The sequence below is a fragment of the Daphnia carinata genome, chromosome 2 (assembly GCF_022539665.2).
Source record: "Daphnia carinata strain CSIRO-1 chromosome 2, CSIRO_AGI_Dcar_HiC_V3, whole genome shotgun sequence".
In the NCBI taxonomy this organism is placed as follows: domain Eukaryota; kingdom Metazoa; phylum Arthropoda; class Branchiopoda; order Diplostraca; family Daphniidae; genus Daphnia; species Daphnia carinata.
The window spans coordinates 992941-1010515 of NC_081332.1; the positions used below are offsets into that span (position 1 = coordinate 992941).

General features: G+C 38.5%; 2 protein-coding genes across 2 annotated transcripts; both read left to right on the forward strand.

Moving 5' to 3' along the window:
- Positions 1–217: 217 nt before the first annotated feature.
- LOC130699600 (uncharacterized) lies at positions 218–3840 on the forward strand. The gene is made up of 14 exons (XM_057521844.2): positions 218–446; positions 834–1026; positions 1148–1295; positions 1358–1565; positions 1633–1815; positions 1931–2063; positions 2127–2289; positions 2354–2527; positions 2604–2688; positions 2762–2811; positions 2887–2988; positions 3052–3174; positions 3243–3408; positions 3465–3840. Exons 3-14 carry the CDS (start codon positions 1155–1157, stop codon positions 3575–3577), a joined length of 1641 nt encoding a protein of 546 aa, XP_057377827.1. The 5' UTR covers positions 218–446; positions 834–1026; positions 1148–1154; the 3' UTR covers positions 3578–3840.
- Positions 3841–13741: 9901 nt separating this feature from the next.
- Positions 13742–17131, forward strand: LOC130699576 (uncharacterized). The gene is made up of 3 exons (XM_057521826.2): positions 13742–13880; positions 13951–16856; positions 16982–17131. The coding sequence occupies exons 1-3, from the start codon at positions 13775–13777 to the stop codon at positions 17129–17131; spliced, it is 3162 nt and encodes a 1053-aa protein (XP_057377809.1). The 5' UTR covers positions 13742–13774.
- Positions 17132–17575: the final 444 nt, after the last annotated feature.

Below are 17575 nucleotides of genomic sequence, written 5' to 3' on the forward strand. Positions count from 1 at the left end.
ATATTTATCTAGTGTATCCAAATTTTTAAAACCCATTGCCATAAAAACATTTTGCTTTACGTACGAGATCGTTAAAACTTAAAAATTTGACAGCGTCGAATACGGATAGCATGCGATCTACGTGGCCCATGGCCATAGGCCGGCCAAACTTGGTCAGCCATGTGTGCGTCACAGAATAGTTCCGCCAGAAGCTATCTGTGTAAGTAAGCTGTGGGTTTCTGCTTCTTAACATAATAAAGTGAAAGTTGTATGTTGCTTTTGTTCGAAAATTTCAAAAAAAAGCAACATCAACTAAGAGTCAGTTAATTCCTTTAGGTATGGTCATATTAGCTCTACCTTTCTCTGGAAATCCACAGTCTTCATTAACTTGCTCCATTAACCTCCTAATCCTAATAAGTATATAGTGATCCTATTCGCGCCATCAAGGGGAAATCCTGCGTTTAAAGGTAGGACAAAAAAAAAAGAACTACGTTAAATTTTACAATCTTAGAATTATTGGGTCGCCTTACATCCAAAAAATGAGGTAATTTTAAGGGTATATATCATTTGGACACCTAAAATTTTGATCTTTTTGACAAGACGAATGCAAACGAGATACGAATCATAACTAACGGTTACGCAAAAAAAAAAGCTCTTCTAGTACGCCAAACACATTTTGTAGAAGATGGGTCGGAGGATCCTTGTCATATTTTCCTTGTAAACAAATAACGCCAATTCATTTGTAACACAATGGTTTGAAATATCCATCATTCCAATTTGAAAGTAGAAATAATTAGATGATGGATGAAGTAATTCAAAGGTGAATATTTACCGATCAATCATCTTCTATGTAGGTTACGTACCTAATAAAGAACGAGACCTTGTTCCAACCCAGTACCGAAAAAAGAGGATAAGACCTGTTTCGTGGACAGAATGACCGTGTCTCCCGCTTCATCTGTATGAATAATTTTTGTATAAATACATCGTGCTACGTTATTTATTACAACAAAACGTTGTGGTCAAGTACAGCAGTTACACCTGTGATCGGTAAGAGTGACGCGGTAGGCATATTCTAAATTATTTGCTTCTTTATTACCAAAAAAATTGCACATGTTTATTCGGCTAAAAGTAAATGTTTCTCTTTTTTGAATAACACCTACCTTACTAGATTGAAAATGACAATTATCAACGGGGAACTCATAGGTGAGGGAACACTTAGCGACGCCAACCTCCAGCACCCGAATGTACCATTGGGTACCTATCTCGAATCCGTGATTCAGAAGAATATTGCTAATTATGGAGATGGGAAATGGCTCGTAAGGCTTCATGGAACTTACTTTACGTTAATGAAAATTAACGTTATTTTACTATCTTTCAGACCGATGTTTCAACAGGTAAATCAATGACGTACAGTCAACTGATGAGCAGTCTCAGGTCAGTGGCTTCAGCATTACGAAAAAGAGGCCTAAAAACTGGTGACAATGTAGTTGTTACCGGTCGCAATGATATTGAACTTCCACTCATGTCGATGGCTGTATGGCGTGCTGGAGGCAACCAGGCCTGTCTCAGTGTCAACTTGCCTCGAGGTAAATGCGGATATTGATATTGAAAGTTGCCATTGGTTGCTCCTCTACATCTTTTTACCATGGATAGATGTCATCGAGGCTCGCATTAAGGAAATCGGTAGCAAATTTATTTTCACAGATTATGCACGAGCTTGTCGAATCGTCGAAGTTGCTAAGCGGCTAGATTTCGTAAAAGAAGTGTTTGTAGTTGGAGATGAAGCAGTGACTGGCTGTACTCAGTTTCATGAGTTATTGAAAGATGCTGGAAACGGTAAAGTTTCATTTATGTACTTAAAATAACTTGACATCTTTTTAACTTCAGCTAAAATTCAATGTATTTTTTTTTTTTTTTGTAATTTGTCAACTATGAATTGCCGTGTTAACAGAATGCCCGGAAAATCTGGACGATGTTGACATTAATTCGACGGCGTGGTTGGCTTATACGAGTGGCACAACAGGGACAGCGAAATGCGTTATGCTCTCGCACCGAACGGTGGTTGGATGGCATTTACCTTACAAGTGAAACATGAAATTCCATTCAACAAAAAAAACTTTAGCTAATGTGTTTTTTTTATAATGAAGTACTCCCAGGATAGCAAGTAAAACCAAAATGGTTTTTGTCAATAACATGAACAACACTGGTGGATTGTGCACAGCCTTGGGATCAACAATATGCCACTTAGAACTGTACGGCATGTCAACTTTTAGTGAAGAGACTTTGCTGTCAGCCATTGATTCTATTAAGGTATTTATCATTATTTTGTCAATGTTCCATTAAAAGATTGTTATTGTTTGTTATTCAATGAAAGCCTCCAGCAGTCAGCATGTTTCCAAATCATATTGCCTGGGTTTGCAAGTACCCCCATTTGAAGCAATATGATCTGTCAAGCGTCAAGATCGTCTCCGTAGTAGGATCCTTGTTAAACCCCAAATATGAACGCGAGATTTTCGACAAGCTTCCAAATTTGCTCGTAATCAATAACGTAAAGGATTCTGTAAACTCTCTAGCCAATGTAAATTATCAAGATTAACATTATTTTTATATAATTTACAATGCAGGTGTATGCCATGAGTGAAGTTGGAGTTGTATGTCGTCAGCGCCTACCAACTATGGCTGCACTGGACAAATCTATAGCCACCAAGAGTAAGTTAAAAGTAGAAGTAATTTTTTAAATAATTAGTTTTTATTGTAGCTGTACCAATTTTGAAAATTGAAGGGCATGTTTTTGGCTCAGCAGGGACAGTACACATGTTTTGCAAACTAAAGGTATTTGATTTGCCAATGTATGTATTGCCATTGTAAACCAATGGCTAAGCATTTATTATTTCTGCAATATATTAGGTGATTAATCCAGATACTGGTGATAAACTTGGCCCAAATCAAGTAGGAGAAATCTGTGTGCAAACTCCATTTATGCTCACAGGGTATCTCAACAAGCCAGAAGTATGACATCATAATAAAGATTTATTTTTCTGCTAGTATTGATGTAATGTTTGACCTTTGTAGGAAACTGCCAATTTCCTTAGAGAAGGATGGGCTTATACAGGGGATAAAGGATACTACGATGATAATGAACAAGTTTTTATTGTTGGACGCTACAAGGAACTGATAAAATTTCGCAATATCAACGTAAAAAAGATAATCCACTATTTAATTTTAATTGATTAAAAGTAAACATTTGCTTTGACCAATAACAGGTATTACCAAGCAACATTGAAAGTCAAATAGTAAGTCATCCTGCTGTCGAAGATGCAGCAGTCGTGGGTTTACGTCACGACGAGGATGGGGAACGGCCATTGGCTTTCGTCGTCTTATCTGCAAAGAAAGAAGTTTCGGCTGATGAATTGATGGCTTATGTAAACGGTGGGTTTCACCGTTACCTTGGCTATTAGGTTGCTTTATTTCTGGTGTTCTTCTAGATAAAGTTATGGATGAAGAAAAATTACGTGGTGGGCTCCGCTTCATTGAGAAAATTCCAAGAAATGATTTGGGCAAAATAATCCGGCCTGAACTGATGAAGATTTTAAAATAAATTTCACCTTTTGGTCTGGACTCTTTACCTAATACCAATTGGTCATGAAAAATTTAACTACACGCACTGCATACTTTTCTGAGTGTGGTGGATGATTACGTGAATTTTTTTTTGGAACAGTTCCAGCAAAAATCACTATCTCTCAAGCATCTGTCTCATAAATATGGCTTCTGTGCATCATTGTTAGCTTAGTCCTCAATTGAAGTTTTATTTTTTTTTCCTTCATTTTGGTTTGCTCTTTGTTAATCAAATTGATTTTCCCGCGCATTAAGATGTTTTAAAATAAATCGTAGTCGTTTTACAACAATGACTTTGAATTTGGATAACTCCTTAACTATATTTTAAAGTGAAAACAAACTGAATTATCGACATCATCGTTAAATTGCGAGTTTACATCGTGTTTGTGTGGCAATATCTGGTTTGTAAAACATTAATAAATAAAAAGAGGTGTAGTGTGGCTTATTTGAAGATCTGACGAAATTAAATTTTCTCTAGATGGCGATGCAAGTCCATCAGCCCTAGTGTCAAAAATCGAACAAATTTTGTGCCTTTTTCTCGTGATGTTTATTGTTCAACATGTATTTGTTGCGTTAGGAAGGTGTATTTGAGGTTCCATCATCTCAACAGTGTTTTGTTTTGGTTTTTTCATTGTGGTTTTTACCTCTACCCAAAGGATTGTGTTATAACAACCACTTCGAATTTGGATAACTCTAAAACTATAACTTCCAGGTAAACCCAAATTGAATTTTCGGCACCGCCGTTGAATTGCGAGTTCGAATCATGTATTTGTGTGGCAAAACTGATCTGTCATGTCATGTCATGTGTGAGAAGGCTATAAGACTTCCCACTTTTGTCGAAATCGGAAAAAATCGAAATCTCGGAATGCGATGAAAATCCCACAGTATAACCCAATTTTAACGCTGATTCAGAAGAAGCCATTTGTTTTTCTGTGAAATAAGCCGTTTTTGAAATAATCGTCATTTAAAGATAAAATCGGGCTTATTTTTTTAGTCGGGCTTATTTTTTAGAACCCAACTTCTACCGTTTTTTGCGTTTTATTCAAAAACTATCTCGAGTCCCACGAGAAAACAACCCTCAGATTCGTGATGCAGGAAGGGACTGGTAGATGGCGGTAGTAGTAAAACAGAAAAAAGGGCAATATTTTTTATTTTGGGTAAAACGGATTGCCATAAATCAAACTATTTTGTGCTCGTAGAAGTTCAATCAAATCAAATGGTGTGCTATTTCCAATTAAGTGTTTTCCTTTTTTGTGTTGATCAAGTGAAGCTCATCAATGGATTATTTTTTGTGTAACAGATAATTGTGTGGTGAACTATCATCATACTTACTACGTAACTTTATCATCAACTATCCATCATACTTTTCCCATGCTCGTTCAGAGGTACTGGATATATATATTTTACAATAAGAATCCCATTGCCATTATTCTGCTGTTGAGAAGTAGGTCGTTAAACCAATATTGCAAAGGATGCTGGCATGCCACCTTCTTGTCATTTCGACTGAGCCTTTCAAGTAGTGTGATTTTGAGTTGAAGAGTGAGGTATTAGACTCACATTTAGGCATTCAGTTTTAAAATTGTCAAGGCTCAGCTTTTATTTTTAGCCCGCAACTAAAATTGCAAAGAATGCTGGCCAAAAAAGATCATTCTTCGCAAGCTCATCATTGTATGTAAGTTTGAATGTGATGGGAAGTGCAGCATCTTCCTCACAACTGTGTTGAAAACGATTGAAAACCACAAGTTCAGCAGTCTTTTCACTATTTCTACCTTGCCAGTCACCAGACTTTGACATGAACCTCAACACCCTCATGCCTCAGTATTTTAAGTTTCTTTTTTCTTTAGTATTACTTTTTTAAAACTTAATATCTTATTATAGGACTACCAAGCCTGCGTCATCATCCGGTACATTGCTGGCCCTGAAAACTCCCCAGTCTACGGACAGCAAGCCTAAGTAAAAAAAAGCCCTTCTTCACCTCGCCCGTAATCGTTTTGCCGTCTCCCCGTCATCGCTTCGCCTGTCGTCCCGTCATCGCTTCGCCCGTCGTCTCGTCATCGCTTCGTCCGTCGTCTCGTCATCGCTTCGCCCGTCAACCCGTCATGGCTTCGCCCGTCAACCCGTCATGGCTTCGCCCGTCGTCCCGTCATCGTTTCGCCGTCGCCCCGTCATCGCCTCGCCCGTCATCCCGTCGCCGCCTAGTGGTCGCCTCGTCTTTGCCTCGTCGTCTTCGTGGTATCGTTGTTATTTTGTGTAATGTATAGTGTGCTAATTAACAGGTTGGCTGCCACGCCCCTTTTTTCTCCCCTTTTTTTTTTAGCTCGATAGGGACGGGCCGCGCTGCTCTACTCCATGGTCTATGTGCCGTGGGGTGGAGCAGTCGCCACTGCCCAAGATTCGCCGTAAGGCGCACAGGCAATGCACCATAGGGCCTCCCTTTGTGGATGCGATGCTTGGTTGCCAGGGGGTGTGCATTCCCCTAATGGTTTCCAACATCGTGTCAGCCCGGACCATTGTGTCCCCTTTGGTCGCCATCCTTCAGATGGCGATGTAGCTACTGTAGTTTTAGGGGCGTGGCAGCCAACCTGTTAGTTGTATTGTGTATTGTATGTATGTTGTACATTGTATTGTTATGTAAAGTGGTGGAATAGTGGGTGGAAGGAGGGAAAATAAAAGATTTTAACATTTATTTTATGTTTGTATTTATTTATGAGTATGTAGCTGATAGCTGATTAGGGGTTTGAACCCAAGACTATTGTGATGCTACTCCGACACTATACCATTAAGCTACCATTGACATTTCTTTATAAGTAGATAGTACTAAATAACCTTGTCTGCTGTGTGTACGTAGATACGAATTCAATTTAAATCATTGTTAGTAAGGACCGTCATGGGTGAGCGGAACGCCGCTGGTTTGGCGTGTTAATAGTATGCGGTTCGATTCCTCAGAAAGCCTGAAATACACAAACATATAAATTGATTTATTAGTTATTTTATGAATGGTCGGCATAGGTTAACACAATAAATGTATAAATTTAATTTCGTTCACGTGAATCCGTTTTGTTATTACGCGCAATTTAAATTTTGACATACGCAGTTTCCGTAAGCATGTTGATTATTGGTACCATTATCTCACGTTTAGCCCTGGTGGTCCTTACGACCAATGTAAGGTTAATATTTCCTATTAAATGCGCTTATGTTATTAATCGAATATCTGCTCATAGGGGAATCGAACCTTCATCTATCGGCATACTGTGCCGATGCTCAACCATTGAGCTATGAGCCACGTATGTTTTGTTTCTACTTTTCATTGTCATTCAGGGGAACATATAAACACTTGTAATAATTTTGTTTAATGGCCCAGCAATAAATGTAAGGCTTGTTCATCTTTCAATTCAGTCGACTGGGAGTCGATCCCAATGCCTTCCGATTACTAATCCAATGCTCTACCACTCAGCCATGAATATTGTTTAAAATGTTCTACCAGTCCACGTCATTTGGAGATCAACTTCTGGGACTTGGAAATTTTTTGAATAATTATACTTCTTCCTGAGTGTGTTTGCGGCAATTGATTTTGTTCACTTTCGTTTAACCTTTGCTGGTATCAGTAAATGTCACTCAGATGGAATAAACAAACGTTGGTACAAGAATTGTAATGTTAAGGATTTGCAAGGTTTGAACCTCTAACCTTTGGCTTCTGAATCAGATGCTTTACCATTTAGCCAACGACACATAACATTAATATTCTTCCACATGATTGAGGTGGATGGATTTCACGGACATTAAAAAAACATTTTTCTGGATTCACTACAATCATTTAAATTTTCAAAGTCCTCGAAATCTTTTCTTTCCCCCTGTTAGGATTTATAAATCTTGATTTTTCCACTCTTCATATTTTATTTTCTCACGTAGAAAACAGATCACCGAAACTTGCCTTCGACATTGATATCAAATTGTATTAGATATTTTACCAAGTAAATAGTTTCTTACAGAGTTGAAAAATAGTATTACGTACTTTGTTAACTATAAATGTATTTCAAAAATTCTTCCTTCTTGTTCTTATTAATGTCAATTAGTTTTTACTTCTGTTAACTCAGATTTCCTTACATCAGGTGCTTTTTTTTAACATTTTAAATTACATCGAAGATTGTTTCATTTAAAGATTTGAAAATATCCCCATCAATATTTCTTTTCTCCAACATTTTGAATGTAATGATGACGCGGACCACTTAGCAGGATTACATACTTCGACAATAATTTTTCTTACAATGCTTATTCATATGGATTTGAATGCATCACACGCTGAACATACTTCACCATTTTTAAAAATTTCGGTCATTTGTTAATTAATTCATGATCGTATCGTTTTTCCCCAATTTGTTACACGTTTTAAAATCTCTTATCAAACTATTACTATCTTTGACGAACTTCAGTATTGTAAGCTGCTTTTAATTTCTCATGACAATTATTGAAAACCCTAAACCCCTAACGTCATATTGCCTGACAGCCAAAAGCAATAATATCCACATTTTTCGCAATTAACTGTCAACCAACTACGCTTGCAAAACACCCGGAAAAATATTAATTGTGGAAACGGAGTTTACCATTCTACACGATGTTTCCTTACTTACCCCGTTATTACCAATTTACTGCTTTCAATTTGTTACAACTTGTTTTCTTACTTACCACGTTACCAACGCTTTAAACCTGCTAACCAATTTATTTCAATTCCCTTTCTGCAAACCAAAGCAATTCCTAAAAGTAAAATCGTTAGTTAATATTCCATTTCATCCAAAAAAATAATATTTCGTGATACTAAATTAACACAACAAACCTGTGGCTTCGTGAAAGATAATAATGGATTAGTAATAACAACTCAAGCTGCTAACCAACGGCCAGCCACGGGATGGCGATTGGAAAACAACCATGAAACTATCAAACATTTTACAAATTTTGATTGCACAGAATTCTCACATGAATTATTTAAATTTTAATAACTTCTCATTTTTTTTGACGGCTTTGGCATTACAGGGCCTCAACTTTTCAGCGTAATTGGTTTAATATGTTCAAAGGAATCGAACGTTTTTCTTCTACCTTCTTAATTCTCGATAACTTTCCTATTCATATATCAGCCTTTCAAATCTACATACTAAAAAAAAAAAACAATAGGTTAGTTTATACAATATCTCACTCTTCAAATAGCAAAGTTCGTTTTTAAACACCAACTGCCATCAAGACGACGGTCATGTCAATGCCTCCATCGACGTGTTATTAGCCCCTATGCAAAAGAAAATAATCTATTCAAAAGAATGACGTACATCTGACACTGTCCCAAATCCAACGTGTCACATCAACAGAACATAACACTTCAAACATCCTATTAACATCACGTCCCATCTTCCGCATTGGCCAACTCAACGGATACATACAGCTAGTCAGTGTCATGGACGATGTGTTCGAACTGAAACACTTACCGAGAACAGTGCAAGTAATGCGTTGATACCTCCACTAGCCTAATTGCTGATGATTAATCCACGAAACTCCAATCGCCTAACAATTGGTCCGACTATATGAATATTATTGTCCCCTCCATTAGACAGAAAAATACCTGTTTTAAATATCGTTGGAATATGACCATCTGCTTGAAAAAGATTAAGTCTTCGGCCGACAAAACAGCAACAAGAGGCATGAAAACATTCAATTATTTTTCAAATAAATATGTACCTTTTTCATCGCTCATAACTTCGATACAGCAAACCGGAATTTTCAAATCTCCACAGTAGTTAATTCCGCAACAACCATCGGTTTAAGTAAAATATTTACAAGTACATTGCACACATAGTGAAATATTGTAAATTAACACCTACCCTACGAATTAGTAATAGTATAATATTTGATAGGAAAAGTAGTATTTGGTAGTTTAACCCTAATGAAACCAATTCACCCAACAATAAGTTAGACCCAGCCAGACTTGCCGCGATCGCGATCATCGATCACGATTAAAAAAACGATCGCCGATCAAATCTTTACATTTTGATTTGATCGGCGATCAAAAAACTCGTTGATCGACAGCGATCATTTTTGCGATTGAAGTCAGCGCCACCAAACGTAAAAACTTATGATTCATATAAATTTTTGCTAAAAAGTTTTGCTGAGGATGCTGTTTATCCTTTTTCGCAGCAGACGCCTTTTTGGTCGCCATTGACTTGAAATGGTGACAGTTTAGTATAAATTTCCACCACTAGATTTCGCCCCAAAATGATAGCAATCGCTGAAATTTTATCGCCGATCAAATCATATTGAAAAAATCGAATCACCAATCAAAATCAATCAGTGATGATTTGATCGGCGATCAAAATCGAAAAAACAATCGCAACGGCAAGTCTGGAACCAGCTACGAATAAATAAGAAAAAAATGGAAATTAATAACGACATTAAAGCACGATTGGTACACTACCTCTTTTCATCACATTCACTGTTACGGTGCTTACGTTAGGCGTCTTCAATAGTCTGCTGGGCCGGCCGTCGAAAGAAGACGGATGTGCAGAGTGCACGGAGAACATTCACACGGCAATTTAAACCATTTCAATGACAGCAAGTCCCCGAGACTCTCCCATCCTCACAGCTGTTAAACTCCCAACAAATTGTTTGAAGTAATACAACAGACGCATTTAAAACAATACATAAAATAAAATATTAAAACTTAGTACCTTTCCTGTTTTTGTGTCACAATTCCATTTTGTCCAACATTATTAAACAACCTCTCAGTTCCATTCCACCTACTATAATGCACGATCCGAGTTGTCATTGTATACGTATAGCAGATGCGAATTCCCAGAACAATCATTCAATCCATCTACGAACAATAGATCATTAATTTTTTTTTCCATTTCTCTCATCTTCGAAAGTTATTTTAAGTTAAAACATTCAAAACGACGTCTTACTAAATATATTGTACTTTTACACGTCAAATTACGTTCCCTTGGTGCTGAAATCCTGAACTACCCGATCTTCTCCAAACAACCACCGCAGCTTTCCTTCTAGCAAGAACCGTTCCCCGCCAGGCCAGCAGCGGATTCTGGGTGAGAACGTATTGACGGCTTTATAGAGATACTTGCCTCCCAGAAAGCCTAAAATGGCGAGCAGCACTTAAGTGAAAACAGACCACGGAAAGACGGGTTGCAGGCAAGAAACGATCCATCATAGGGCAAGTCACCAACATATAGGAAAAAAAACTGAATGAGGAAAAATGAATGAATAGGAAAGAAAATGAGGGACAAATAAGTTGAGAAAGGAAGAATAAGGTCCAACCAAAGTAAGAAGAGCGTCGGTTATGTTGTTTCCGCCACTAATAGATAAGAATGTTCCTTAAATTCGAATTGCCGTGAATTACGTGCACGGAATTCATCAACTCGAAGAGCTATTATCCTGTCCTTTCAAAGAACTCGGGTAAAGGAAAGAAACTCCCCAGCATGCTGTGGTTTGCCTTTGACTTCCTTTTACTTTCTTCCAATGTGTAGCCATTCGTACCCGTTCAATCGGGTCCAATTAGTAATCGGAACACGTTGGCGAAGTCCAACGGCGATAAAGACATACATGTTCTAGAAAAAGAAATTTTGTAGTGAAAAGCGTTATAACGGAAACTGCAGTTCAACAAAAAATTTAATAGAAATATGGAACCGCGATAGTAAGTAACTGCTCCTCATTGCATTCGCGACTACGACGCTTATGTTAAGCTTCAACAGATCTGCTAGGACGGCCGTTGAAAGAAAATAGACGTACGTGCAGGGTCCAAATACAAGACCTGGTATGAGCTCACCACGCAGCACGGTACAACGCCGGGAGAACATTCGCGCTGAAATCTAACAACCAAACCAGTCGTTCACCGTTGTGTTTTGCGTCTGTCTCTTCAACAACGACACTCGTCTTCCTACCTCAATATTGTGCATCAAATTACATACACTCCCTGCACACCGGCCAGATACCACGAAATTTATACTTAGAAATTACTGAAAAATTTAGTAGCGGATAATGTGGAATGGAACTTCTAGTGTAACAAATTGGATTAATTCCACAAGCTGCTGTGCTATCTTTCTCACTTTACTTTTATGTGCTTTTTTAAAATTTCTTTTTAGAAGATGGTATGAAAATGGAACACAATATGTTACCTTTTTTTTTCACCAACCACCTTCAGTCCAACAGGTTTACTTGAGATCTGTCATCTTCATGGCTGTTAAGTCTGCAACATGAATGAAGCTAATATTCTTAAAAAAGAAATAAAAAAAAGAAAGAATGGGAGGCTGAATAGCAATCTAACATAAAAACCCTTTACTTGAATTTCCTTGTAGCGTATGTGTAACTTTCACATCCATTTGTTAAACACCAACCATTTGCCCACTGCCACAGCAACACTTGCACATCTCTTCCATGTTAAAACTTCAAAATGGGACATAATGTTAATATAAGCATAATCTGATTTGGAAGTCTAACACTAACCTGTTTGTAAATATTCATTACCATAATTTGGCACTGATTCTTGCCAGTACATCAGGAAACCTTTTTGAATTTCCCTATAAGAATTGACAACACGACCCATTTCACCTCACAGCAAATGGCAGCCATTTTCGAGCTAGATTTAGATATTTGTGCTTTCTTCTTCAAGAATGTTCTTTACCCTAAAAAAATGTAATCTCATTTTAGCGACCTACCCTTCAAATCATTACATATCTTGAATGAAACAAAGTTTTAAGCAGAAAAGACATGAACACAAAAAAGGATTACGATACGTAAAATTAAAGCAAAGCTAGAAAAGAGAGATATGGACAGCCAGAGATGCACATGCATGCAGTACAAGACACTCACTGATCAATAGTTTAATTCAATACCTTTCTCAAATACTTTTCCCCTTTGTTTCCACTTAAGTAAAATATCTTTAAGATAACAGTTTTTAAATTCACATAGCATTCTTACCTTATTTTAACTTATAGAAGTATGTTCTCCTTCTTGTACAGATGGATACTACAACAAGAATCACTTTTTCTAGTTATCTCAAGTAAAAAGAGTGTTTAGATTTGTTACCTTACAATTCAGAACGACTGCATTTTCCCCACGATATAGTCGAATAACTTGTCAGCTATAGATCGCTAATCAATTTCCAGGATTCCGGGAAAAGGCATGTCAGTGCTGTGCACAGAGCACGCGAGTTGCTACTGCACCTTTTCAAACAAAATGGCCACTGAAATGAGCGACTCCTTTCTCTTTACCCAGCCTGTTGTTCTTCTCAAATTCTATTGGTTGTTGGTAAGAGTTCGGCCATCTTTTCCTCAAAATGGCGGGGCTAGAAAATGGTTTCGGCAACTTTTCCTGCAAATGTTTCAAAGCATTAGTTCTACACTTGTGTATCGAAATTTTCTTTTTCACAATCCTCAACATACCTCTAGCATCCATAGGAAATCTTCTACAACTGTCGAACTGCTGATATCCGGACAAAAGAACGTCAAAGGACTGTTACCACCATGGGTAACCGTTTAACTTCGTAAATCTACACAACAAAATACAAATTAAAAGTTATTTACAGCAGACGAAGCACAAAAAACTTAAATTTTTTTACCATTCAGTTAAACCAAGTTTTTTTTTATATTTCCTGTAAAATGTTTAAAAGAAAACTAAACACAATATAGCTGGTCTGTTTACCTTCCAGTTACTGCAACACAACAAAACTATGTTGACTCTACGAAGCTAACGGGCATTCTTTTCGTTAACGGCCTGTCCCCTCGTTGAATGATTGCATCAAGATACCCCCTTCAGTGAGACAACTTTTTTTTCTCTCTCTCTCTCTCTCTCTCCCTCTCTCTCTCTTCGTGTAGCATTCCAACTTCCGCAATTAAGCAGCCGCATTTTATTTTTAGAATCCGATAGTAACATCTGCTATTGCTCCCACTAACGTGGACGCTGCGTGCAGCGTGCTACATAGTTGCGTTCGTCCGACACAACTTTGGTAAGTGGCAATGAACAAACATTTCTCGATTAATGGAATCAAAATTCTTGAACATGTCAACATCCCGTTTTGCTAAGTTGTCAAGTATGTGTTCGTCGTGCCGCTTACGTGGATTCAAGATGAGGCTCAGTGTTTATGCTGACTATGTGATTGTTTGTTGTGCACTTTCTCAGGCAATACGCGAAAATGTCGAATGGTTTAAATGGACACATTTTGAAGATCCCTGTACTCGGACGAAAGCTAACTTTGGGAACTCTTTACGACGATCGCAATGACATCGCTGTGCCAGGCAGTATTTATATATAATCCCGCCCCCCCCTAAAAAAATTAATGTTTCTGAATTTAATCGATTTACTTTACAGATGACACCGTGTGCAGCGAAGATATAGGAACATTTCAAACTACCTGCAACGAGGGCTTCAATTATTCCCTGATTCCCTCCGATAAATTAAGCGAAAAATTAGACGATCTCGGCGTGAAAGGTTTGCTTCAAATCAGCATCTCGGTGGACCCCACCGAACAGCATTGGCAACATCTGAAAAAGAAAAAAAATGAATTTCACGAATCCAGCGTTCACGTCAGATGTCACTACTGCACGGCTACTCAGAAATTCACTAGCGACCAATTAAACGAGGCCAAGATACGTTATCTCAACGTTGCACCGACAGACTCTACAGCAACGCACGTCATCACGAAAATACAGTACGGTGCCGAAGCTACTTTTACTTTGACAAAAAGACTAGACGAAACAGAAGACGAGCACGAAGCGAATAGCCTATTAAAAGCCTGTGCCAACAACTTGATTGCAATTCTCAACGGAGATGAAGAATGTGTTAGAGACTCAATTACATCAACTAACATACAATGTCGATTGCAAGGCGATTTCTTAATTTCGATGACATTCACCACGTACGACGAGGCCAAGCAATTCGCAAAAAATTTCACACGTTTATTATCAAATTCAGTTGCTAAAGAGGCTCCTCTCGGTGTGCCCTGCATCGCTTGGCTCTATCCATTGGCATCGACGCACGGCGCTGAAAATGCACTTCAGAGTGACATTCTGGAATGCGTTCAACAGATAGATAACTATGACCAAGTGCAAGCCAAACTCGATTACTTGCTCAACGACACCCTAGCGAAAAAATTTAACCCGTTTCACGAAAAGCTACGCCATTTCCATTTACATTTCACTTCATTCCGCAACAATCATAAAACTGAATTGAAAGAAATGGTTGTAAACTTACGTAGTGGCTTGATGCAAATCGACAATTTAAAGCAGTTGGTGCAGCGTATCAATAATGAGCAATTTCCTTTCAATCCAAAACGGCTCGAAGGTTGGCTGGATGAAAAATTCAAAGAACTCTGTACGATGAGGAAGTATCAAGAACAGATGGCCATCACTCTTTCCCCCAACGTCTTATTTTTCCCTTCTACCGAAATATTACAAGAGCACATGATGAAATGCAACGTTAATTTCGGCTTTGAACTTGCGTTTACTTGCCTAACGTACCCAGAACCTGTTCTCGATCTCATCGCGACGCAAACGCTAAACACGGACGTTAACGACAGATGGCGTTGGTACGAAAACCCAGACATTGTCAAACGCATTGAAAAGGAGATAACAATTATATCTAAATTAATTCAATCAAAACAAAATGACGATAAATTTGCCTTCGCCATCACAGCGCACGATCAGCACAACGAATCGTCCATCATCGTTCATCAACAGCAAAAAAAGAGCTACGGATGGAACGCCATCGACATCGTATGTCAACACTACCCCAAAATCAATTTAATCGACATTGTTCGCCTGTTAACCGACGTCGATATACCCGACTATTGGAATCACATGAATTTCCTCGCCTTGTGTCGTTTCTACGACAAAGATAATCTAATCGACTTGGTCCGACTGTTTCTCGAACGCGGAGTGGATCTCATCAATTGCAAGACGGACGACGGATGGAACGCCCTTCTGCTCGTGTGTCGCTACTACACCAAGGAGAACTTGTTGGAAATAGCCCGGCTGTTGCTCGCACGCGGAGTCGATGTCAATTGCAAGACCAACGGCGGATTAAACGCGTTGCATTTAGTGTGTCGATACGACGAGAAGGAGAACCTGTTTGACATTGTTCGATTGTTTTTCGAACGCGGAATCGACGTCAACTGTCAATTCGAGGACGGATGGAACGCTTTCCTTTTCTTTTGCCGAAATTATCAGAGGGATAATTTACTTGGCATCATTCGCTTGTTTCTGGCTCAAAAGGTGGACGTTAATTATCAGACGAAAGGCGGCAACAATGCGCTTCACTTCCTGTGTCGCTATTACGACAAGAAAAATTTAATCGAAATCATTCGATTGCTGCTGGAACGCGGCATCGACGTCAACTGTAAGAACAGCGAAGGATGGAACGCTCTCTATTTAGTGTGCAGATATTACGAAAGAGATAATTTAATCGAAATCGTTCGATTGTTCCTCAAACGAGGGATCGACGTCAATTGCAAGAACAGCGAAGGTTGGAATTCATTGCATTTAGTGTGTCGATATTACAAGAGGGATAATCTCATCAAAATTATTCGACTTCTTCTCGATAAAAACATTGAAATCAATTGCAAAACGAATAGCGGATGCAACGTTCTCCATAACGTGTGTCGCTATTATTCGAACGATAATCTCATCGAAATCGTTCTATTGCTTCTCGATAGTGGCATTTTCGCAAGTTTTACAAACAACGAAGGATGGAACGCCCTCTTAAATGTGTGCCGATATTACCCCAACGACAATCTAATTGATTTAGTGCAACTCTTTCTCGAGGAAGGCATCGACGTTAATTGGGCCAACAATGAAGGATGGAACGCTCTCCATTTAATCTGTCGATATTATAAGCAAGACAACGTCATAGACATCGTTCAACTCTTGTTAGATTATAATATCGATATCAATAGCAGGACGAACAACGGATGCAACGCCCTCCATTTCGCGTGCGGCCGATATTATCAGAACGATAATTTAATTGAAACTGTTCAACTGCTACTCGATAGCGGAATCTCAGTTAATTGCAAAAACAACGACGGATGGAACGCCCTGCACAACGTGTGCCGATATCAACGCAAAAAGAACATGCTAGAACTCATTCCGCTTTTAATTCAGCACAAAATCAACACGAACGCAGTGACGACTGGAGGTAAAATCGGTACTGCCCGATCTATCCTCTTAGGTCGTTACAAAGAAGAAAGTATTAAAGAAATTTTGAATATTTTAGATTCGAACGTATAGCATTTACCCTATTTGAAATACACGATTTACATACAGGGTAAATGATCAAAACATTGTTTTCAGCTATTAAACGCGTTGATTTTAATTCTGTAACAATGTTCGCATGCCCTTATCGAAAGTCGCCACTGGTTTTGGACGACGGCCAACACCCTTGGCATTCTGCAAGTGATAAGTGGAAAGAGATGACGGTTGAGCTAGAATTTGAAAAGAAAGAAATCGCTGCGTTCGAGGTCGTTAACGTTAAAGGCATTTCAAGAGCTTTGACGTGATCTTGTAGCGTCCGCATTCTTTCAAACTGGCAACGACGTCCCTTTCAATTGTTCTCAATAATTCAACAATTACGCATCTCTACATTTAATTAGAAGAATAAAATTGCTAGTTATATTCGAACGATTGCGTAGCTCATTTGTTCCGACAAATGAAAAAAAAACAAGAAAGCCGAAACAAATGACACGCGACCCGCCCCTAGCGCCGGACCGTAGAAAAATCGAGTCTGATTACCTCCCCAAGCGAGACGAGGTTGTTTTAGGCTCAAGTATAACGACCCTTGTTTTCTTTTCCTGACTAGCAATCAGGGTGTGGGGGGCTTGTCTAAAAATAACAAAAAAAGAAAATAAGGAAACCTTGAAAAGTTCCGTGACTGAGCCAATGAAAGTTACAGGTTCTCGCATCACGTGACCCCGTGATTTATTAATAAAAAAGAGCCAAGCTTT

Bases quoted from the DNA above. Each gene is read 5' to 3' on its own strand.
- LOC130699600 (XM_057521844.2), top strand. From the start codon at position 1,155: ATGACAATTATCAACGGGGAACTCATAGGTGAGGGAACACTTAGCGAC. The intron at 1,816-1,930 runs GTAAAGTTTCAT...CCGTGTTAACAG, and splicing joins ATTGAAAGATGCTGGAAACG to AATGCCCGGAAAATCTGGAC. The intron at 3,409-3,464 runs GTGGGTTTCACC...GTGTTCTTCTAG, and splicing joins ATTGATGGCTTATGTAAACG to ATAAAGTTATGGATGAAGAA.
- LOC130699576 (XM_057521826.2), top strand. From the start codon at position 13,775: ATGTCGAATGGTTTAAATGGACACATTTTGAAGATCCCTGTACTCGGA. The intron at 13,881-13,950 runs GTATTTATATAT...TTTACTTTACAG, and splicing joins TGACATCGCTGTGCCAGGCA to ATGACACCGTGTGCAGCGAA. The intron at 16,857-16,981 runs GTATAGCATTTA...CCTTATCGAAAG, and splicing joins TGAATATTTTAGATTCGAAC to TCGCCACTGGTTTTGGACGA.